At 36.5% G+C, this 25741-nt stretch overlaps 1 protein-coding gene and 1 pseudogene across 4 annotated transcripts in view; one reads left to right on the top strand and one right to left on the bottom strand.

Annotated features, from left to right (window-relative positions):
- Window positions 1–9762, bottom strand: part of LOC100358969 (UDP-glucuronosyltransferase 2A1) — a 54368-nt gene extending 44606 nt beyond the window's left edge. For 2 of the 4 annotated variants that reach the window (XM_051819756.2, XM_089302672.1), the window contains exons 1-2: window positions 9049–9762; window positions 97–727 (exon numbers count right to left, since the gene is read on the bottom strand). In XM_051819756.2, coding sequence (XP_051675716.1) covers window positions 97–727; window positions 9049–9762 — 1345 coding nt within the window. Of the gene's footprint in view, window positions 1–96; window positions 728–9047 lie in introns of all 4 variants that reach the window. The other 2 variants (XM_008267780.4, XM_089302673.1) reach the window with 1 other exon arrangement.
- Window positions 9763–23590: 13828 nt separating this feature from the next.
- Window positions 23591–24257, top strand: LOC100351087 (ADP-ribosylation factor 1 pseudogene; annotated as a pseudogene).
- The last annotated feature ends 1484 nt before the right edge of the window (window positions 24258–25741 follow it).

The following is a 25741-nucleotide window of genomic DNA, read 5'->3' as shown; positions in this document are numbered from 1 at the left end:
CAATCTTACACATGCAATGGGATAGAAATATTTTGCTTAGTAGGCAGTAAGAATAAAGATATATGTAATCAATAACAGGAAATTTGATAGACTTACCTAGAACTTTGCTGTAGTATGAATTCCATTCTCCCCAGTAGGATTGAAATATGTAGTCTTGCAGAGAATAAGATATGGTATTTTTAACCCTCTCACCAAAGGTCATCTGGTCAGTGAGCTCTGACAAGGCTGCAGGCACATAGGAGACTGGTGCTGGGATCTTCCCACAGTGTCTCTCCACTGTTGAGGCTGGAGAGAACCTCAATGTGTACACGAAAGGAATTCCTAACTTCAGAGCAACTAGGTCACCACAGATTGTTACTGGGTCTGCTACCAACACATCAAAAGCACTTTCCTGAAGCCTTGCCATTAGCTGGGGATTGTTTAATACACCATCACATATTTGTATATTAATTCGAAAGAAAGTATCTAGGAGTTTTCCTAGTTCTTTGTAGAAGGTCCATATTGTGAGAGGAGTTGGTCTGTGGTCTATCCACAGCATTATCATGTGTTCAATTAAAGAATCTATGTTGCTCCTCTTGTAGGAAACAGGTATCACTTCAAAATTCACTGAAGAATTAGCATTGGTGTTGATGAATAGTGTTGCTGTTGAAGCCAGTACAGTCACATTGTGGTTTCTTTGAATCACCTCTTCCAGAATGTTCTTAATATTTAACCAATGGCTACCATCAGTAGGCCAAATTAACACATTTCCACTTAGAACAATTCCAGCCAGAGTCAAATTAAAAGCCAGAAGCTGGACAAACTTTTTAGGCACTGTGGTATCCATGGAAATCATCCTACTGTAGAGCTTTTAAAATGAAGATGAATCCTTCAAAGTATGTTTATTTTTCAAATTTTTTCAAATAAAATAATATTTGGTATGATGTTTACAAATGTATTTTAGACATTCCTAATTTACCTGGAATTTAAAAAAAATGAAAAAGTTCCAAGAGTCAATTTGCCACTCTTAAGTGATCTCTACAGGACAATAAAATAATGATCTAATTTAGTGAAAAATAATAATAAATGTAACCAACTAAAAGGTGGTTTATATATTTTTTAAAATTATACTTCAATGTTAAAGGAAACCATGGTGGTGTCGTTTTAGGTACCTATTATATTCATCCTTTGGTTTCCTGTATGCCTAAAATGTTTCAGAATCACAGATTCAAAAACTCAAAGAATACTTAAAAATTATACTTCGGGACATATGTAGCTATTATATTTAAATTTTAATAAATGAAAAAATAGTAGCTCATGTCAAATATGTCTGATTTAATGACAAAATGAAATTTAGTAATCTAAATTATCAAATATTGTTGGCATTATGAAATCGCTTATAGTCATTCTAAGTTTTGAATGACAACAGAGAGAGGTTGCCTTTCTGAAGAGAGCCAAAATCCAGCTTGTCCAGCCCCATTTTCTGATAGGTAAGAAATGGGTCAAAGGAGTTCTAAGTGATCTCCTCACAGGCAGGGTCAGATTGGATGTTGACATGCATTTCCTGGTCCTGTCCATCATTCTTTCTTCCTTGTTCTACTTCTATTTCAAATAGTTGAGGTACATTTTATAACAATAAAAACATTAGAATTAATAAATGTGAATATTTAATAACATAATCTTAAATATAACTAAAGATGATAGGGATTCACAAATAATAATGTTTAAATGTTTAAGAAACATCAAAACAAAAGACCATGGTTGAAAAATGTCAATCATAGAAAAATTGTACCAGCTTGAATACTGTCTTCATACTCTAACTCTGGTTTTCATTTTGTCTCCAATCTGTTACTTTGAAAGAGATGATTCCAAAAGATAATAAAACTGAAATGAAATTCTCAGAATCACCTTTAATAAGATTTTGTGTATAACACTTCCTGGAGAATTTCTAGTTTATCTACATAAAATTAAGTAAGCACTAAAGTTGTTTAATTTGTTGATAATCCTATTAGTTTGAAGTGAGAATCCTTGAAACAACATATTTGTGTGAAGTTTCCTTAGAAAATATTCACCCAGAGACATGCCCTGGCCACTGTTGTTTTCCTGTTGATCCTAAAGCATTGTACTTGGTGGCCTAGAGTTAATCACGCTGTGTCCTTGTTCTGTGGTCCCAGAAGCTATAAAAACCCTGAAGCTGGCCTTCCTATCTTTCAGGAACAGGAGCAGTTACTCTTTAGTCACCTTCAGTTGTAGTCTGACAACAGTACTTTTACTTCATTTCAGTTCTTTAATGGGAATTTACTTCTTTGAAAGTTTAAATGTAAATTCTCTTTCATTTTAATCCTTTTTGGCATAGAAACTCAGATCTCTTCTAGTGCTTTCTATTTAGCACAATTTGGCATCAAATAATTCACCACCTCCTAGTTTACAATTTCAGGCAAGAAACTCAGCCTTCTCAAGGTGATGAGGCTAGAACTACCTATTTCCTACAGTTGTGAGGGCTGAGCGACATAATACCTGTCAGTCATTCAGAATAGCACTCCATCACAAAATATGTTAAATATATATATATGATACTGCAGAGAGAGAATCTTACTTTTACATGATCAAATTAAGCAGATCTCCTCACTTTGAGTCACCTCCTTTCCCCACCTCCTGCACAGGCAACCTGGGACACTTTGGTGAAAAATTTCCTGAACATTGTGAGTTGTACTACAAGAGTCATGCTTAGTAATGTTTAGTCAGTCATGCTTAGCCTTGTGATATATCACAAATGATCTGCACTGAAATATATTGAAGAATTTACTGATACCAAAGTTCATGTATAGTTTAGTCCAAAAATAAACTCGTAGAAAGCTCACAATTTTATGCATAATAATAAACACTCTCTTTCACTCTAATGCCTTTTAAAAGCAGATGCGAAAATACAGAGTGCGGCCAATCCCTAGGAATTTCCAATGTTCCACAGCTAATCCATTTCCCATGTGATGTCTGTGGCTGTCATCCTGCTTATAAGTCGCTATAGAAAAGAGAATACTACCAGAAGAGTGAAAGATTCTAACCAATAAAGATTAATTACAAAAAAAACTAGAAATCTTTTACTCTTATGGAAAGCAACTTCAATGTATTTTTTTCTTCTTTAATATTAAGACTGGAAATCAGGCACCATTCAAGTGTCTTTCATTTCTAGCACTTCATTTTGTAAATTATTTGTGCTGAATGAGGGCTCAGTTCATGCAAATATCTGGATAATGTGGGCATTCTTTTCTAAGCTAGTCTATAGTTATTACTGATGGCATTAGGTCTTAGAAATTATTCATGTATAATAATGTAATATTATGGATTTTGTATATTATGTAAATTTCATTTATATAATGTGATTATATATAAATCTAATAGATTAAAATTACCCCTTGAAAAGCCCTCTTATTTCTATAATGTCCAAAGGGTAAAACTATGGATAATAATATTTATGGATTATGAATATTTCTGCTCTCATGAAAGTGTTACACTATTCTCTCCTTACATGTATCCACAATTTTGGCAACTTTTTTGTTACTATTAAAATAAAAATAAAATTTACCTGATACAATCTTAAAAAGAGCCTTTTCTTACTTTCACACACAGGTTGCTTATGAAGCTCTCCTACAGCTGGAAATAAATCATGATGCAATACAACCCAGACAGCAGGGTCACATGGAGACCGATACCTTAAGGGATTGTAAGCTCCCTAGGGATAACATGGCCCTGTTAGTCTCCACTCAGCAAAATAAAATCAGGCAAGAAATGGAAAAGCAGATTTCAAAATTAATATACTGAAACGATGGAAAGAAGCCAAGCAATTTTAAACCCAATATATTCTCCATAATGTCTTGATTTTCCCTTAAAATTTTAAAAGGAGATTAAAAAAAAATTCTTGAGCTAGGAAATAAGGAATAAAAACTTTAGTGTGAGATAGATTTTAGTATGAATACTATTTTTTCACATACTAGCCATATGATTTTATTTTAGCATGTATAATCTTTCCAGGTCTCAATATTTTCAACTGTGATAATATTTGCAGTTCATTTGTAAAGATTAAGAAAAATATATGTGGGCTGGTGCCGCAGCTCAATAGACTAATCCTCCACCTGCGGCGCCGGCACACCAGGTTCTAGTCCCAGTCGGGGCACCTGATTCTGTCCCGGTTGCCCCTCTTCCAGGCCAGCTCTCTGCTGTGGCCCGGGAGTGCAGTGGAGGATGGCCCAAGTGCTTGGGCCCTGCACCCCATGGGAGACCATGAGAAGCACCTGGCTCCTGCCTTCGGATCAGCGCGGTGTGCCGGTCACAGCGGCCATTGGAGGGTGAACCAACGGCAAAAGGAAGACCTTTCTTTCTGTCTCTCTCTCACTGTCCACTCTGCCTGTCGACAAAAAAAAAAAAAAAAAGAAAGAAAAGAAAAATATATGTGAAGTACTTATCACATTATCTAGTAGACAAGAATATATCAATAAATGCTAACTGTGAAGACTATGATAATATCCATGTATTTGAGCCAAATATCCATGACTTGAAACACACCAGTAAACTCAACATTGTAGTATCTAGTTCCTGGCAATTAGCAGAGATTAAAGTCTCCCTCTGAGGTTCTTATTGCATTCCACTGCAGAGAAGCAATCTTACAGAAAGTTGGTGTATTTATTTCCTCGGGTGTGACAAATGGAGACCTGAGTGAATATAGATTCATTGCAATGATTTTTATGAGGGCATTTAAACAAGAGTAGAATATAAATTCAAATTTACAATTCAGAAAGACATGTATTTTATGAGTCAGTCCCATTTGTCACTCTCATTTATCATTCCACATCTACAGTCTTACGCAATGAATTACTCCATCTAGTCAGCATTTTCACTTCTTACCTGGTTTTTTGAATGCAGGTGGTCACATCTCCAACATCATTAAGAATATTGTTTTTTGGTAAAGACAAACTTAAATAGTCATTCAAAGTCGGAAGAGTGTAATTCAATTAGAAACATGATACTGTTTATCAAAATCAGAGGACAAAGACATCTTTATACATTTTCATTATGTCCCCTTGAACAAATTGTTAAGAATGATTAGTCTCATGTTTTAATCCTGGGAAAACAGTGTGCTTTAGTTTCAGAATTATCTTACAGGCAAAATACAATGGAGCATGTGATTCTGAGACTGCTAGCCTGGAGAAGAGAAGTCTCACAAATAAAAATGAAGAGCATCATCATCATGAAAATCATAACTCTATGGTTGAGTTGATAAAAATACAAGAAATAGAATAAAAATAGAAACATACATCCTGGCAAGACACTCTCCGTGTATGTTTTGCTCTTACATTAACTAAAATGTCGCACATATTCATGTCTTTGTTAGTTTACTACATGCAAGATGACATGAGGAGTTTTTGCCATCTTGATGGCTCCATTGCATTACACAATATCCATTTATTCCTCTTCATATTTCATATTTATGAAGATCCAGTTATAACCAATGATGTTGCCCTCTCATCTCTCTCTTCATAGACATTTGCATTTTTATATATAATTATTGTAGTTACATTTGTTTTCTCTGAATGATAGATTCTCTAGGTATCCCTTTACATTTACAGGAGATAAACATACATTTTTGAACTCAGAGGCATCTAGTTAACACACCTAGAGGACATGATGACTTTGCCTGCCATAAAATGACTTTTCAGGTATTATTGACTCACCAGCTTTTGGTCATCCTCATCCACCTTTACTATCTTACATGATCATCAACACTCCTACATACGAATATTCATTTTCATTGATAGTGACAAATTTTACAATAATTTTAAAATAGAAGCTTTCATAAAAGAAACTACTGTGCAATTCATTATCACTACACAAGAACTTCCACTTTTCTATTTCCAGCAATTGTGTAACCCCTTGTTATATAAATTGCACATTGTCATCTTTAACGGATTTTTATGTCATTAGCTAGAGGCGGAACCTTTCTCAGTTTTGATAACTATATTTATTAAGTTTTAAGGCTTTAAAATCTCATTCTGAATGATATCAAGTTGATTTTTGCTGCTTTTTCTAATTGTCACAAAATGAAAAAAAGACATGATTCAGAAAATATTCAAAGAACTGAACATTGATATACACATACAACAGGTTGCAGTGTTGTCAGCTAAGCAGAGCTTCTAATTGATTTTCATTGTGTTTAGATTAGTGTTTCTGACATTTATCATGGAATCAAAGTAAAATATTGAACACATAGCATCCAAGACTCTGCCTGAGGAATAAATGGGTTAAGACTCTGGATTGTGAAATTATTTCAGCTGCCTGGAAAGAAATTAATGCTGATAAAATCTACATCCATTGTTTGAGTTTAAATTATTTAATTGTTGATTATTTAAGGAATACATTATGAATGAAAGCAAAAACTTCGTAAGTAATCAGTATGTCATAGGAAAGCAGAAAGCATTGACAGGAGTTACCATTAGAGAGACAAAATACATCATTACCATCCTTTTTATAGATGACACTTAAATCTCTAATGTGTGACATTTGTTATGAAATATCATTCCCAAAATCCAGCTAATGGTGGTATTTCACCAAATCTTCCTAAAAGCACCACATACGGCATGTGTTCAATTTCAGATGTAGTGCATTCTAACTCCCATATTTCTTTCCCCCATACTTGTTATCTAAGTTGACTGTTATATTGAAGTCAGAAATCTTGAAATCATTTTTATCTCTTCATCCTTCTTAACAGTGATCATCAAGCAACCATCAGCTTTACTTGATTACACTCTATAAACAGATAACACCAATTGGATCCTCACACACGAATCCAAAATCCCTCCCTTATGTTGGTTAACAAATATAGTCCTTATAGTACCCTATTAAATGAGAGGAAATAAATGAAATACAGGTGAAATGAAACTGCATTACTTTTCCATAGTCACACAACAATAAACCAAAATTGTCTGGAGCCTGCCCTCTTAATCATGTTAACACATAGTCTCTAGTTGCTTAATTTTTCTCTATTTATAAGCTACTTTCATGGTATATTTCTTACTATATCTTTCCTGCAGTAATGTAGTAGCCTCATCTCATCTCCTATTCTGTCTTCACAGCAGTCCCCCTGTCTTTTTTATAAATTGCAAGTCTAGTCACAATATGTGCCTTTAAATAGTTCCTGATTTCATATTAGATAAAAACTTTACTACTTAGTATGTCATAAAATAGTCTTTGAAAATATTAATTTAATTCATTCTTAATAATCCTGACATCATCGGTGTTTTTCCCACACTTCCTCACCTTATACTTTGACCTTCAGAAACATTAAATCATCAGTAATACCTACCACAACTATGCTATTTCAAGTCTCTATATTTGGGCATTTCATTTCTTTCCCCACATAACTTTGCAGGAAAATGCATATTCACTTTTCAAATATTTTCTTATGCAATATCAGAACTTTGAATGTTTTCATTATATTGTTCTCTCTTTTTCACATAATGCCTATCTCCTCTGAATTATCCTCACAATTTTTACATATAATACCCATATCATTCACCTTGCAAGTGTTCCTCTCCATATCTGGTTTCCCATTTTGACTGAAATCCCTGAAGTTAAGGATTTCCTATCAGTGATTACAGTAAACCCCTCTATTTAAAAGAATGCCTAGTAGAAGTTAGGAAAATTATACTTAGTTAAAAATAAATATTATTATTCAAAAACATGGAAATGGAAAAAGTACATATGATCTTTTGACCAATAAATTCATAAATATATCAATATGATCAAAATACATTCATGTTAATAACTATTGATTACATTGTCTTCATCATGTAAACACTATTATGCTTAAGGAATTCAAAGAAGTTTAACATGGTTAATCATCTTAATCAATGATGCTTTTTCTCTTAAGTTCATGTCTAAAAAATAAAGATGATAAATCTTTCAAGGTTTTTTTGATTTATCTTTTAACATTAATTTGTAGTAAGCAATGACCAGATTATTTATATATATATATGCATGTTATTAAAATACACAGATTCAAATGTTTATATAAATTATGGACTTGCAGAGATAGTTTAATCTCTTTAAGTCTTTTGCACACATCACCATAGTTTCAATGCACTTTCTATTTTCAGTGTAATAGCTAAAGTAGATCCAGTCCTATTTTTAAACGTATTTGTCACTATATTTTATTCATAGAAGAACTTAGTTTAAAAATCCATAAAATTAGAAAACAACAAACTGTGATTCTGAAGTATAACTTTAATTTTTTTACTTTTTTTGTTTAAAGATTTTCTTTATTTATTTGAGAGGTAGTGTTACAGAGAGAGAGAGACAGAGATAGAGAGAAAAGTCTTCCGCAACAACCAAAGCTGAGCCCATCCGAAGCCAGGAGCCAGGAGCCTCTTCTGGGTCTCCCATGTGGGTGCAGGAGTCCAAGGACTTGGGCCATTTTCCACTGCTTTCCCAGGCCATAGCAGAGAACTGGATTGGAAGAGGAGCAGTGGGGACTCTAACTGGCATCCATTTGGGATGCTGGCACCACGGGCAGAGGATTAACCTACTGTACCACAGCACCAGCCCCTTTTGAATTTGTTTGGAAGACAGAAAAATAGAGATAAGGGGACAAATCTTTCATATTCTGGTTCACTCCCAAATGTCTACATCTGCTTGATGGATACTCAACTGTGCCAGGATGAAGCCTGGAGTCAGGAACTCAATCCAGGTCTTCCACAAAGGTCATAGGTACCCAAGTATATGAGCAAACGTCTGCTGCTTTCCAGGGAGTACAGTAATAGGGAGATAGAATTGGCAGTGGAGCTGTCATTAAAACCCAACACTGGTTGTGGACAGTCCAAGCGACATTTTAACCCCTGTGCCAAATGGCCAACAGAAAGTATAATATATTTTATCTTTTTTTCCAGTCATCAAAGCAATAGAAATTATAACAATATGTACAATTGAAATTGAATAGGCATAAGGAATTAAAGACAAATTAATTCAAAGTTTTGTTTGTTCAAATTCAAATACTAAAGCAATAATAAATAGATACATACCTAAAGCTTTACTATAGTAGGAATCCCATGATTTCCAAAGTGTTTCAAACATGTAATCCTGTAGACGGTAGGAAATGAAATTTCTCACTCTGTCAGCGAAAGACATTTGGTCGGTGAGTTCTGATAAAACAGCAGGAACGTACGAGGGAGGGTATGGGACCTTTCCACAGTGCTTTTCCACTGTTGAGGCTGGAGAAAATCTCAAGGAATACATAAATGGAATTCCCAGTTTTAGAGCTACTATATCACCACAAGGAAACACTGGATCTGATACCAGGACTTCAAACTTGCTTTTGTTCAGTTTTTCCATCAGCTTTTGGTTTTTCAGAACACCGTCACAGATCTGTCTGGCCACCATGTGGAAGTCCTCCATGACTTTGGCCATTTCCTGATAGAATCTCCAAATTGTTGAAGGATATGGTCTGTGATCCAGCCATGTCAAAACAAAGTTCTTGATGATTCCTTCTAGTCTCTCTTTGTTAAAGGGTACGTTGTATATTTCAAATGACAGAGATGGGTTAATAGTCGGTGTGATGAAAAGTGCACCAGAGGCCATTAGCACAGTCACATTATGCTCTTTTCTAATTAGTTCATCTATAATTATCTTAATATTTAGCCAATGACTGCCTTCCATTGGCCAAATCAGAACATTCCCACCAAGAGTGGTTCCTAGGAGACTTATCTGAAGAGACAATAGTAGAATGTTGCTTAACATGATGTAGCTTGATGCAGAAGATTTGATGAGAAGTGAAACAAGTATCTTTTTCAAGCAAAAAAAGAAAGATAAAAAAATGTTAAGTTTCAGTGAAAGCCACATTACCTTTAAGAGTCTTCTCTCCACCAAATGTTCTTAGTTATAGCAGTGCTGTATTTTATAGATTTGGAGATATTGAGTCTTACCATTCAAATTAATGCTTGAGTTTGAGTACTGTCTTCTGATTCTTCTCTTCAATTTGATCTTTCAACCTTTCATCTATATCTTATAACCTTTAAATTTTTTTCATCTATATCTTATAACCTTTAAATTTTTACCATTGAGTTTCTTGAAGCTGCTGTGTATCTCAAGTGTACCCACAGGCCTACCTTTTCAGATCTTAGATAGGACTAGAAGACTTTAGAGAGGACTAGAATCATTCAAAAATGTAGACATGATGATGCTATCAGTTTTTTGTTTTATATTTAATGCTTTCATATAGCTCACGCAAATTCGTGAAGTGTTCCATATTTTTACAACTGACTGAACACCAAAAAGGAAACCTGTTGAAGTGAAATGGACGCAATGAGAAACGGTGACTTGATCAGCATAGCCCTGACTGTTAATGAACAACTTAATACATTATCCCTCTTAGTAGTTTTTTTGTCTGTTCTACTTAATATGACTGGTTTAATTCTGTAATTAATACACAGTTATTCTTAAGTGTTGAAATTTAACTGAAATGTGATCCCTGTTAAACATAAGAGTGGGAATAAGAGAGGGAAGAGATGTACAATTTGGGACATGCTCAAGCTGACTTGCCCCAAATGGTAGAGTTAGAAACATACCAGGGGACTCCAATTTAATCCCATCAAGGTGGCATGTACCAATGCCATCTCACCAGTCCAATTGATCAATTTCAGTTCACAATTGATCATAATGAAAGGACTGAGAGTCAAAGGAAGCACATAAACAAGTCTAGTACCTGCTAATACTAACTGATAGAATAAATAAAGGGGAGAGTGATCCAACATGGGAAGCGAGATACTCAGCAGACTCATAGAATGGTGGATGTCCTAAACAGCACTCTGGCCTCAGAATCAGCCCTAAAGGCATTCCAATCTGGCTGAAAAGCCCATGAGAGTATTTCAGGCATGGAAAGCCAAGACACTCTGGCAAAAAAAAAAAAAAAAAAAAAAAAAAAAAAAAAAAAAAAAAACACCCTAAATGAAAGATCTCTGTGAGTAAGATCCCAGTGGAAAGAACAGGTCTTCAAAGGAGGAGGTACCTTTCTCTGAAGGGAGGAGAGAACCTCCACTTTGACTATGACCTTGTCTAAACAAGATAAGAGTCGGTGAACTCAAAAGGCTTCCATAGCCTTGGAAACTCATGACTGGAGCATAGGGAGATTACTGATGCCATAGACAGGAGTGTCAATTGGTAAAGTCAACAACAGGAGTCACTGTGCACTTACTCCTCATGTAGGATCTCTATCCTTAATGTGCTGTACATTGAGATTTAATGCTATAACGAGTACTCAAACAGTATATTTCACTTGTGTTTCTATGGGGGTGCAAACTGTTGAAATCTTTACTTAATGCATACTAAACTGATCTTCTGTAAAAAAAAAAAAAAAGAAGAAGAAGAAATTATCAATTCCCAACTTGACTCTCACTGGGATTAAACATGACAATAGGTCTGATCTGATTTCATCATCATTTAAAAAATCATCTATTATTTTTCACTTTATGTTTGTGTGGGAGCAAACTCTTGAAATCTTTACTTAATGTATGCTAAACTGATCTTCTGTATACAAAGAGAATCAAAAATGAATCCTCATGTGAATGGAAGGGGAGAGGGAGTGGGAAAGGGGAGGGATTCGGGTGGGAGAGACGATATGGGGGGGGAAGCCATTGTAATCCATAAGCCGTACTTTGGAAATTTATATTCATTAAATAAAAGTTAAAAAAAATTTTTCAAAAAAAAATTACTATAATGATTATTAACAAATAAAAACATGATAAAGTATAGTTATTAAAATGTTAAGTACAAATATATATAGTAAGTATATCTTATGAATTTAATAGTATGTCTAGGAAAGTAATGTTAATCACTGAGAGAAACATTATAAGTAGATGAAGAAAATGTGTACAAGTAATATATTGAAGAGATGTTCAATAATGTTACAAGTGAATAGGACTCCATGAAAAGAATTGCTAATTCAAGCACAATTTGCTTTAGTGCTGCTGAAAACCAGCTAGTCTGTGTGAATAACAACGGTATTACTTGTAGATTCAGTGTTTAACTGCTGGCATTTATTAAGCCCTGGCTACTCATATAGTCAAACATTATACAAAGTGTTTCACATGCATTAATCTCATTACTTTCTCATTTTAAAAAAGCAAATTAGGTAGGCAAATTATTCCCCCATCAACGAGGAAGGAATCACTGCCCAAAAAGATGAGTAACTTGTCAAGTTTATTCAGCAAGATAGAAAACAAATCACTGGAAAAAACCTTAAGGATCTTTGTGTGCCATTGTCTATTGCACTATCCATTAGGATAGATAGTCCCTCAGAATGTATCAACTGTTTGACATCTGAATGAACCACAGACTGCCTGAAACATGCCCACACAATGTGAAATTGTAACACACATGGGATAATATAGGATCATGCTCTCCAAGTAAAATTGTCTCTATGATGTTTGTGTATATACCTGCATGGTTCTATGATTAAGAGAAGATGATGTTTTTGTTAATAAATTTGCAGAAATTAGAAATTCTGTATTTTTTAGCAATGTTATAGAAAGTCTTCTGAGCTCTCTTATCATCAAAGATAATCTCTGAGTGAAACATTGGCTATCTCACTAAAACTGTTACTTTCACATTATACTCTTCAAAATTTAGCAGACTGATCCACATAATTCCTGTGGATGGGTCTCCATTCGAGGCTCTCTGAAGAAAAGTATGGCATGCAAAAAGTTTCTGCCTGTTGATGTCAGCCTGGTTCATGTTTATTTGGGAGGAGAATGTAAAGTAGTTGTAATGATATAGTAGAATGGGCAATTGATCATGATTCACTGTAATCATTTTATTCATTCTATGTTCTAGCAGGAAATCAGGTCCAGTATTAGAGATCTCAAATATAGTCCTTTATTCAGTTTCTACATGTTTAGTAGGTACCAGCTATACACAGTACTCTCTGTTTGATGGAAGGTGTATCCAAGAGATCATTCTCATATTCATTTTATAGCCTATCTATAGAAGGTAAGAATATATATATCAAATATATAATATATATGTATATATACACACATACGTGTATATATAATAAAAACCAGCATAGTATAAGAATTTGCCATGACATTATAAAAATAACCTAAATTTAAGAATTACTTAGGCCAAAAAGGGAAGTTTAGTATCATGTTCCTTTACACTTGTGAGACTAAGTTTTCTTATCTGTAAAATGAAAATTAAAAATAAATTACAGGGTGGGCATTTGTTTTAGTGTTTAAAATGCCAGTTAAGAGATCCATTTCCCACATTGGTGGTTCAATATCCATCCTGATTCTTGACTCCAGCTTCCTGCTAATGCAGACCCTGGGATGCAGCATTGATGACTTAATTAATTGGGTTCCTGTCACCCTGATAGGAGAGCCAGATTGAGTCCCAGCTGCCAGCATCAGTCCCATGTGGGGCTGTTGAACTCATCTAAGGAATGAAATCACAGATGGAAGCTCTTATCTCTCTGCTTCTCAAATTTAAAAAGATAGCTTATGATGCTTTTGTAAGCATAAAGTAATGATACAATAAACATAATATTGGCTAATACATGAAAAATGAACATATATGCAGTGAATAGCATGGATTGTTACATAAAAATGCATACAACATATGAAATTATGTATTTAAATAAGTGAAAGTATAATTTTATTTATAAAGCAACAAATCTACTAGAATGTAAAAGAGATGTTTAAATTTTAGTATCTTTCTCATCTAATCTCTTGTCTTTCTCCTACCAAAAGAAAATGATGAGAGCCTTCAGATGAAATGGCATGCATGAAATGACACAGCTAAAGGGTTTTCAGAGCTCAACAGTGTTGAGATGGCTTCGAGCTTTTGAGGGATGCTGTGGGAAGGGTGGAGGGTAGGGAAGTGATAAATGGTGCACAAAGACAACCAGTGTTATGCCAAAAATAAACTTTTTAAAAGCCTCCGAAATAGGAAAAGTATTAAGAAATATTATTTAGACAACTTAAGGTGATATGTCATATTTATTTGTATTTTTGAATTTAATGGGAAACTACATGAAGAGATTATGTTTACAAGAAAGTTTTTCAGTGATTATGAAACATATTTTGCCAAAAGAGAGAGTCTGCACTTGTGATTTTAATTACTCCACTCAGGAGATTACTGAAGAACTCAAATGCTCTTTCCAGAAAATTTGTGAATGGGACTTTAACTTGAATTCCATTTAATATATTTATGAAATCTGATGAGTTCCAAGAAAAAACTAGTATATTTGAAAAGAAGCTAGCATATTCAATTTTTTTTTATTTTTATTTTTTATTTTTGACAGAGTGGACAGTGAAAGAGAGAGACAGAGAGAAAGGTCTTCCTTTGCCGTTGGTTCACTCTCCAATGGCCACCGCGGCCAGCGCGCTGATCCGATGTCAGGAGCCAGGTACTTATCCTGGTCTCCCATGGGGTGCAGGGCCCAAGCACTTGGGCCATCCTCCACTGCACTCCCAGACCACAGCAGAGAGCTGGCCTGGAAGAGGGGCAACAGGGACAGAATCCGGCGCCCTGACCAGGACTAGAACCCTGTGTGCTGGCGCCGCAAGGCGGAGGATTAGCCTAGTGAGCCGCGACGCCGGCCTTCAAATATCTTAATCACAGACACTGATAATAAAAGAAGTACTTTGCTTAACTGCACACAAAGGGAGCAGGCATAATATTTATATTACTAAAGTTGGTTAATGCATTTACAACAGCATGTTATTTAGAGAAACATAGTTTCCTTTGTCTTCTTTTGATAAATAAATTTGACATTGCAGAAAATGTATTCAATCTGTATTTAAGGTGTATAAATTTTAAATATAAGTATTTATACATTTATCGAGGAAAAAAAGTACCACCAAAGAATACCATCAGGGATTTTGTTATACTCATGTCATCTTACAGACCACAGCAGTCACTTGTAAGAATCATCTTTGTCTTCACCTTATGTCAATAAAAAAATTCTCTTACTGGTTACTTTATGTGTTCACATAATAAAAGAACAAACTAACTCTCCATTGGTAGGAGCTAGAACTGTGATTTGAACCCATACAGAAACCAATGGGCCCATATTTAGATAAAGCTCTGAATTTACTTCTCCAAGACAGTTCCTGGCATGTCTACAAAATTATTCTGAAATGTAAAATCTTTGGAGAAAAAAGCCTCAATTTTAGAATAGAACTGAAAATCATCAATGGGTAATAATGAAACAAACCAAAAGTTAACCCACAACTTGAAACCACTGGTATTTCTTTTAGAAGATAATGTACAGTAAGTCCCAATATATATAGATTATTATGCGGTTTTCAAATTTCTTACCTGAACTTTCCAGTAAGAACTGTAATAGCACTCATTTGCTGTGAGAAACAAGCTGAACTTAAATAAAACCTAACTTGGTGAGAGTAATATGAGAATAGAATCTTACATGAAAAGCAGATTATAAAGATTTGTTAACACATAACATTCTCCACCCATTATGTTAGGAAGCTTATTATTAAAAGTATATCCTTCTACTGTTTCCCTGACAATTATTTATTTTTAGTGCTGCCTTGATATCATAAATATTTCTAAAGGATGGCTGATATGATTAATAATCTTTAGATTATGAAGGACTCATCATGATTAACATTTTAGGATTATTATAAAGATATACGTGAAGGATGCTGTTTCATGAAGCAATTCAGTTTAAGACGCTTATTGGACACCTGCATCCCATATCAGAGTGCCTGGGTTAAAGTTCTGTCTCCTGTCTCCATCTCAGCTTCCTGCTAGTGTGCACCCTAGGAGGTATTAGGTGATAGCTCAAGTAGCCGGGTCCCTGCCACCCACATGGGAAACCTAGGCTGAGTTCCTGGCTCCTGGCTTCATCCTATCCCACCCCTAACTGTTTGGAAACTGAAAAAGTGGACTCTCTTGGTCTTTCTTTCTGTCTCTGTCTCACTCTCTGGGTTTAAATAAATAAATAAATAAATTTTAAAATAATTAGAGAAATACTTTAAAGTATCATGCTAACATATATATCATACTAACATATAGTAAAACTTGAAGCAGCTGTGTTAATATCAAATAAAGTAAATTTTTGGAGCAAACAATATCATTGTGGGAAAGAAGGTCATCTTATAAAGGTTTCATTATTGCAGCCATAACAATGTGTATGTCCCTTACTGAGTAACAAATAAATGAAGTAAATCAACAGAGTTTGAAAGAGAAATTATATTTGTTGATTATGATAACCTTCCCTCAAATAAATAGGAAATTACTAATAAGTCTATATTGTTTATGGAAGAATCTTGAAGATTAAAAATAAATATATTTCAATGCAGTGCTTTTTTTAGGCAATAAAGTGTCCTTTCTGGGCATTTTTGCTTGCATCAGATTTGTAAATACTTGCTTTCTTGTTTTCATTTTTTTTTTTTTTTTGACAAATTCTGTTAAGTTTTCTTCCAGATGAATCAATTGTGGACAACACTAAGCTGAATGTGTGTGTGTGTGTTTTTTGTTTGTTTGTTTGTTTGTTTGTTTTGACAGGCAGAGTGGACAGTGAGAGAGAGAGACAGAGAGAAAGGTCTTCCTTTGCCGTTGGTTCACCCTCCAATGGCCGCCGCGGCCGGTGCACCGCGGCCGGCACACCGCACTGATCCAAAGGCAGGAGCCAGGTGCTTGTCCTGGTCTCCCATGGGGTGCAGGGCCCAAGCACTTGGGCCATCCTCCACTGCACTCCTGGGCCACAGCAGAAAGCTGGCCTGTAAGAGGAGCAACCGGGACAGAATCCGGCGCCCCGACCGGGACTAGAACCCGGTGTGCCGGCACCGCTAGGCAGAGGATTAGCCTATTGAGCCACGGCGCAGGCCACTAAGCTGAATTTTTAACCTCTATTTTGGAGGTCTTATTTAAATTATTTAGTAATGGATTATGTATAATCCCACATGTAAAGGAATTATCCAGTATAACACAATTCTTAACTTGTCTGCTCATATTTGTTTAAAGATTTATTTATTTAAAAGAGTTACACAGAGAGAGGAGAGGTAGAGAGAGAGAGAGAGAGAGAGAGGTCTTCCATCCGATGTTTCAGTCCCCAGTTGGCTGCAATGGCCGGAGCTGCGCCAGTCCGAAGCCAGAGGCAGGAGCTTCTTCCAGGTCTCCCACATGAGTGCAGGGGCCCAAGGACTTGGGCCATCTTCCACTGCTTTCCCAGGCCATGGCAGGGAGTTGGATAGGAAGTGGAGCAGCCAGGTCTCAAACCAAGGCCCATAGGGGATGGTGGCACTCCAGGCCAGGGTGTAAACCTGCTGTGCCACAGCACCGGCCCCCAACTGTCTGCTCATTTGAGACTTTGATTCTTTGCATCCTCTTTCATTTCTTTGTACTCTGACTTTGTTATTAAACAATAGACAGTATTATTTTATATATGTTTTAGTGTTTATATAAAATATTTTGTCAAATATCATATGTGTGTAAAGCGACTTGATAATAGGAGCACATGGTATTGAATCTTGGCCTTTTCCCTAACTCATTTTATCCATTTCCTTTGTGGAGTTATCAGTGTTTACTTCTCACACAAATTGCTTCACCAAAATCCTTGTTCAGAGTGACTGCCTTGAGGAATTCAAAATAGTTATATTGAAGAAGTTTTAAGCCAGATTCTGTTAAGGCTCCATGGCTGATAGAAGTAGGGTGGTGATATCATTTATCATGCCCTAAAATCATGGTTACTGTTACATTAGTTTTTTTGCAAATTATGGTTGGATACAGAGAGAAGAGGATAGATTAGCTTATTCAAAATCTAATACTGGATAAATATGGAAAAAATATAGCTTCAAGAATTACATAGTTGCTAGCTGTGTTTGTTTCTCTTAACAACTAAAAGATAGAAAATAACAGAATCAATTCAAGCTCCTGTAACTCAGGGCACAATCCGAAGCAGAGGCGAAAAAGAACTTCATGTCTCAAAGCAAGATGTTGACTTGGGAAAATGACAATGCATTCTGAAGTTTTAGCAGTACTTGCAATTCTCCATGAAGTCTACAATGCCAATGCCAAGGCATAGGATGTGGACAACTAGGTGGTTGTGTTTGAGAACCTCAAACTTCCATATTCCTCATAACCCTATCGATCAGTTGAAGATTCCCTTCTCTTTGGAAGGTAACAGCAGCATTCCTTTGTTGGAGACCATGTATATGACTAAGCTCAAATTTATAACATGAAAAATCCTTAGTATATGCCACCCTCATGTCTTGGAGGATCTATGCAGAGATTCACAATACAATATATAACTGATAATATATACTATGTATTACATTATATATAGCATAATACATTATCCATTATATAGATAGTATATGTCTCATTTAGGTCATGCATAATGGAAGACAATAGGTTTTTTTTCTCTTTATGTTTTTATGCATTGGTTTTGTTGATCATAAGAAAATAAAGTTTGGGATCAGTGTTGTGTTGTAGTGGGTAAAGCTTCCACCTGTGATGTCAGCATCCCATATGCATGCCAGTTCTTTTCCTGGCTGCTCCACTTCTGATCCAGCTCCCTGCTAATGGCTTGAGAAAAGCAGCAGAAAAGGGTCCAAGTTTTTGGGCCCCTGACACTCACACCAGAGACCCAGATGAAGCTCCTGGCTCCTGATCTTGCCGGGCTCAGCCCTGGCCTTCGCTCCATCTGAGGAATGAAGCAGCAGATGCACAAGATGCACAATCTCTCTCTCTCTCTCTCTCTCTCTCTCTCTCTCTCTGTGCCTCCCTCTCTCTCTGGAACGTTTTCAAATCAATAAGTAAATCTTTAAGTAAAGGAAAGAAAGGTACCCATTTAATACTCTGGTTAATCACTTGTCTCAGATCACTAATCCCACAATCCGTAATTTCCCCCAGTTCCTCAAGGGTATGAAATGCCGTGATATTAGCTACACATACCTGCTTACTCCTCCACCTTTTTTGTGTCTCTTTTTGTAGCTCTATATTGTTACTCCATTGTGTTAATTATTATTTGTATGTTATTATTTATCATATATCTTGATATCTGTACAGAAAATAATCATGATTTCATTCTAAAAATTTATCTGTGCTATTTTGAACCTATTAGTTTTAACACAGATTTCAGAATTAATTTAACTTCAAATAATTTATTAATTATTTGATAATTTATATCTTAAGAAACTAACTCTTTTATATTAGATTTATTATGAGATAGATCAAGTTAGTCATAGGATATAATTCAAGGCTATTTAAAAAAAAATTTTTTTTGACAGGCAGAGTTAAGACAGTGAGAGAGAGAGAGATAGAGAGAAAGGTCTTCCTTCCATTGGTTCACCCCCTAAATGGCCGCCACGGCGGACACACTGCACCGATCCAAAGCCAAGAGCCAAGTACTTCCTCTTGGTCTTCCATGCGGGTGCAGGGCCCAAGGACTTGGGCCATCCTCCACTGCCTTCCCGGGCCACAGCAGAGAGCTGGACTGGAAAAGGGGCGACTGGGACAGAATCTGGAGCCCCAGCCAGGACTAGAACCCAGGGTGCCGGCCCCACAGGTGGAGGATTAGCTTAGTAAGCCATGGCACTGGCCGCTATTTAAAAATTTTACTTCAATTTCTTGTTGGTGTGTAATACTTCAACTCACTGTTGTATATTGATTTTATATCCAGCAATCCTGATGAACTTCTTTTTGATGTGAATAATTTGTCAGTTCTTATGTTTTAAGAATGACATATATATTATATTTTATTGTAACTAGATTATTCTGCTATTTCACTGATTAAAACACCAAATTCAAAATCACATTGCAGAGATGTTAAAAGAAACTTTTCTTAATCCTAATTACAAAGAAGCCTTTCTAATCTTTTAACATTTCCTAGGAAATTTTCTGATAGTGCTTTTTATTTTGTTTTAAAAGCTGTTGCTGGCCGGTTCCATGGCTCACTAGGCTAATCCTCTGCCTGCGGTGCCTACATCCCAGAAGTGCACCGGTTCTGGTCCCCATTGCTTCTCTTCCAGTCCAGCTCTTTGCTGTGGCCTGGGAGGGCAGTGCAGGATGGCCCAAGTGCTTGGGCCCCTGCACCCACGTGGGAGACCAGGAGGAAGCACCTGGCTCCTGGCTTCGGATCGGCGCAGCGCCAGCCTTAGCGGCCATTTGGGGAATGAACCAACGGAGATAGGGCCTTCCTCTCTCTCTCTCTCTTCCTCTCTCTCTCTCTCACTGTCTGTAATTCTATCTGTCAAATAAAAATACAAAAGTTGTTGCATCAATTTTTCATCTGACCAAATAAATTCACTAATTAATAAGACAGCATTGGATTAAAGCTATGGCTTGTCTACATTTATTGCTATGATTTTACCATTTTAACTTAGAATTGCATTTTTAAGACATTTTGCTCAAAGATGAATCTGGGGGCTGGCACCGTGGCTCACTTGGTTAATCTTCCGCCTGTGGCGTCAACATCCCATATGGGCGCCAGGTTCTAGTCCCAGTTGCTCCTCTTCCGGTCCAGCTCTCTGCTATGGCCTAGGAAGGACGTGGAGGATGGCCCAAGTGCTTGGGCCTCTGTACCCCTATGAGAGACCAGGAAGAAGCACCTGGTTTCTGGCTTTGGATCGGCGCAGCGCCGGCCATAGTGGCCATTTGGGGGGTGAACCAACGGGAGGAAGACCTTTCTTTCTGTCTCTCTCTCTCACACTAACTCTATCTGTCAAATAAAAAAATAAATAAATAAATAAAAGGTAAATCTGAAAAGCATGAAAATTTTACTATGTCAAGAATCTCCAGCATTAGAGGCCAATATTTTATAAGTCTTTATATATTCACTTTTAATTTACTGCAGACTAAAATTTATCTCAAAATTTTACTTAGTGTTGTATATTTGAATTCTTATGCATTTATTACAATGCTAATATCAATTTATTTCTGACACCAGAGATAGCAAAAAAACTCTTTCAAGCTATGCATTTAGTATTGTGTAAGAATTTGCAGATATTGTCCTTTGTTAGTCAGTTCTCAGTTGATTCAAATGCCCTTGGCAAATATTTACAATGAAGTCTTGCAAACACATTAGAGTTCTTCAAGTTTCTGGCTTTATTTACTTTCATGATCCAAAAAAATTTACAATAGAACTATAATAATATATGCTTCCTTCCCCAACACACACACACACACACTTTCAAAAGGTCTGTTACACCATCTCGCTCACACTGCCCAGTGTGAAGAAAAATCAAGAATCTTCCCCTTTAGTTCTGAGTATACCACCATATGATATAAAGACAGGATGTAGTAGATGGTGGATAGATGTACAGATTTTAGTTTGAGTACGTAAACACACACAGAGAAAAACCCTCATATCTTTGAACATGAGAGCTTTAGCTTCCTTATACATTTTTCTCATCATTTTGTGAAGATTGTACAATATACAGTAAATTTCTATATGAAAAGTCTTTCCTAGTGTTTTTGTGCTTTGAATCAATTTAGAATCCTAATTGAACTATTTTGAAACAATAGTATTTTAAGACCTGGAAAATGTTTTCTCTTATTAAATTTCAAATGTAAATTATTTCCAAAAAATGTTAAAACACATTAGGATTATTATATCTTGTGTCTGATTTTGGTTCTTGCTCTTGTTTGGTTTTGTTACTTTCCAATGAAACCAGGGAGTACTCAGGAAGTGTTTGAGAAAAAAGCATTTTCTAGTTTATTTTGAAACTAGTTACATTTTATTTTAATACACTCAAAGTTTATATCAGAGAATGTTGTATATTACTTTAAGTATAATGGAATATTTTTGTAAACGCTTATAGCAAAAAGGTAGTAATAATTTATACCACTGTACTATTTAAATTATTTTAAAGCATGTTAATGAACTTTATGTGCTGCTAATGAAATTTTCTTGAACTATTAGTATATTCGTATTGCTCTTTTAAGTTAAAATAGCACTAGTCCAACCTGAAAAAAGCTTTTCTTGACTATCATGGAAACTGGTGATTAAAAATTTGTAATAAAAATGTTGCATATTTATCTTGGTTTTGTATATCTATGCATACAGAAATACACAAATATAGTTTGTTTTATAATACATATTTGTTTAACATATATGTATATGTTATATATTTGTGTGAATGTAACAAAGTGTCTTGTATACATAAATGTATCTGGATAGACTTTGTTTTTACTCTAATAAGAAAACTGAAAAGCTTAAGTTTGGACCCATGGCAAGCACTGTTAGACTCTATCCACATGAGGGCGGCATATCCTAAGGAAGTCCCCAGTGAGACCCAATTTTAGCCTACTGCTAAACATTCACAACTGTAAATCTGTGTATGAGAAAAACATGAAACTTGTAAAATTTAAATAAAATTAAAACAAAAGAGTACACATTTGTTTATTACAGTTTTGAAAATTCTTTCAACACAGTTTCTGGTTGAACCCTCACAAAAGTTCTGTGAACGCTAACCTTATTTTATAGATGAAGAAGTCAAAATCAGAGCTGAGAACTTGACAGTCGGAAGCTGGAATCAGGGCCCATGTGCAACAATTACGTATTCCTCATTGTACTACATTTTGACTACAAAACGATGATAAAAGCAGAGGCAGAAACTTCTGTAGATTTTTTTCTACTCCATCATCATCACAGATGTCATGTATACATAGAGAAATTGACCTTGCAATGAAAGCTACTTTCAGGTGAACATGAGATTTCAAGACATCATTAGCTTCTAATTTCTGTTGTAACCAAAAGCTAGAATCCCAACTAAATGGAGGAATTCATGGCTTGCACTTTTCCATTCCTTATCTCCCTCCAAAGGAACTGGCTGCATATCCCTGTTATAAGATTAAATAAGAAGTGTTCTGGCCTCATGTCTCTCCTAAATTTATTGGAATGGACAGGGCACTGACTTTCCAAGAACTATTAAGCTGGAAGTTTCAAACTCTTCTCTTGTACTTCTTAGAATTTTCACCATGTTTGTTAAAAGCAGTATCATTTAGGTATATAGTCCTTCTAATCATGCCTCAAATTACAGAAGTATTATGAATTTTGAAGTTATATGTAAATCAAGATAATGGGTTTTACTTCCATTCTAATGGAAAGAGAATTTAAATATTCAAATTGATTGTTCTATGTAGGAATCATTTGTATAAGAATAGTTTTCTCATGAAACTTCAATTCTGGAAGGTAATTTACAAGATCATTTAAGATAAAATAAGATACTTCTTTTTATTATTAAAGTACTTGCAACCTACCTGAAATCATTTTTATTGTCCTGTGCATTTAATCATGCCTAGTGTATTTTTGAACTCTGAATCTATTTTCTTACATGCCCCAGAAAAAAATAATTCATCTGGGCAGGAGAGTTTGTGGGAAAAAATGACACTTTAAAATTAATGCTATGAAATTTATCTAACCTAAAACCTGTTTGCAAAGTTATTTCTTTGCTAAATTTCAGGGTGAAAGTGATGTTGTTTTCACTTGTAATAATTGTTTTATAATATTGCACATGGTCAGATAAACAAACTTAATTGGGAATATATTCATATTTATGTTTCATTTTCTTCTGGGATGACAAATTTGATAAACGTTGTCTAGATGAATGGAAGAACGGTGAATTCTCTGTAAGAAAGTTGTATCATTCAACTTGGGTCAAACACACTAATGATATTATTATGATCTCCAATACAGCTACTTTTAACTTGCTGATTTTGTACTATAAGTGTAGCTCAAAGTTTCATGTGTATTATCATGTATCTTTGCCAACCTCTTCAAAGGCCTTTTTGGCCACAAGGAAATGCGCATCCTGATGACGGGCCTGATGCTGCAGGGAAGACGAGGATTCTGTACATGCTGAAGCTCGGTGACATCGTGACCACCACCCCCACCACAGTTGCACGTGGAGACCATCGACTACAAGAACATCAGCTTCCCGGTGTGGGACATAGGTGGCCAGGACAAGATTCAGCCACTGTGGCGCCACTACTTACTTCCAGGACACCCAAGACTTGATCTTAGGGGTGGATAGCAATGACAGAGAGCCTGCGAACGAGGCCCAGGAGGAGCTCATGAGGATCCTTGCTGAGGATGAGCTGGGAGATGCAGTCCTCCTGTTGTTTGGCAACAAGCAGGGCCTCCCAGACGCCATGAACGCAGCTGAAATCGCAGACAAGCTGGGGCTGCACTCCACAGGAACTGGTACATTCAGGCCACCTGCACCACCGGCAGGGACTGGCTGTCCCATCAGCTCCAGACCCAGAAGTGAATGAGAATCCCCACCCCCACCCCCTCCTCTCCACCCTCAGCCGCCCTCTCAGGTGGCAAACGTGCGACTCTGGGGTCCTGAGTGCCAGAAGCTGAATCCATGGGTGGGTCACAGTGTGCATCGCTCCCTGCTGTCTCTGTGCAGAGGAAGCCTGCAGCCAGGTTCCTATTTAATGTAGTTTCTGTTTCCCCGGGGCAGTTTCTGGTACTCCTATGCAATATTATTCAGCTATTATTATTATTATTATTATTATTATTATATTATTGTAAAAAGAAAATCAACTCACTGTTCAGTACTGAGAAGGGGTTTGGGTGCATGGACACCTGCCCTCCAGGAGTCTGTGACTGTGTTAAATTAAGACCTGGACGTGTCTCTGGGTGTTAGATCCGCTAAGATTCATTTGATGGTTGGTTTTAATGCGAACTCAGTGCATTTTTAAAAATAGTTTGAAATACAAGACGAGAACACTGGAACACACAGCAGGGAGAATGCCTAGCGTGGAGTTTGCAGTAACAGCCTGAGTGCTGGGCCTTCGGATCCTCTGCTCCCCTTTGGGGACAAAACCACCCCATGATGCACTCTGCAAGGCTGTCTTGGGTCTCCCTGCATTCCGTGGCGTTGTGCTGTGCTTCTGCTCACATGGCCACCTTGGGGAGGGGGCTGGGAGGCCACGCCGTCCAATTCTCCCCTCAGGCATCCCTTGGTGAAGCAGGCAGCCAGAGCAGGAGCCTGTCATTCCTGGCACTTGCTCAGACATGGTGGCAGCGATGTGTGGGGTCTGGCCAGCAGGAGTGCAAGCTGAGAGGGTTGGTCCCGGAAGCACCCCCACCTCCATTTGTGAAGTGGTTTTCTCTCCCTCAGCCTGAAAAGGTCCAATTTGCCATCAAAAAAGACCTCTACTTTTTTCTTTTGTATTTTGGTAAACACTGAAGAAGCTAGAGCTGTTAAATTTTTGTGGGGGAAACCTCAGAATTGTTTTATTTGGTGTTGTGGGACCTCTTACTGCTCTCAATACAGGATTAGTGATCAACTGTTTTGTATATAAAATAAGAATTATTTATTTATTTGATAGGCAGAGTTACAGAGAGAGAGAGAGACAGAGGCAGAGACAGAGGCAGAGACAGAGAGATCTTCCATTCTCTGGTTCACTCCCCAATGGCTCCAACTATGGGAACTGGATGTGTCTGAAGCCAGGAAGCAGGAGCTTCTTCTGAGTCTCCTAAGTGGGCACAGGGGCCCAAGTACTTGGACCATCTTCCACTGCTTTCCCAGGCACATTAGCAGGGAGCTGAGTCAGCAATGGAACAGACAGGGCTCATACTGGATGCCAGTGTCGCAGGTGACAGCTTTACTATTCCATGCCACAATCCTGGCCCCTGTACATATTTTTTTTTAATTTATTTATTGACCTAGTTTTAAAAAACTATTTTTTACTATTTTAATTTATTTTGTTTCTCTGGGTCATTTGTAACTTCTGTTGCTTC

Source organism: Oryctolagus cuniculus, chromosome 8, assembly GCF_051225735.1.
Source record: "Oryctolagus cuniculus isolate XC-2025 breed Fujian yellow rabbit chromosome 8, ASM5122573v1, whole genome shotgun sequence".
NCBI lineage: Eukaryota > Metazoa > Chordata > Mammalia > Lagomorpha > Leporidae > Oryctolagus > Oryctolagus cuniculus.
Note: the sequence above shows the minus strand (reverse complement) of the source record. Positions and strands in the feature narration are given on the sequence as shown.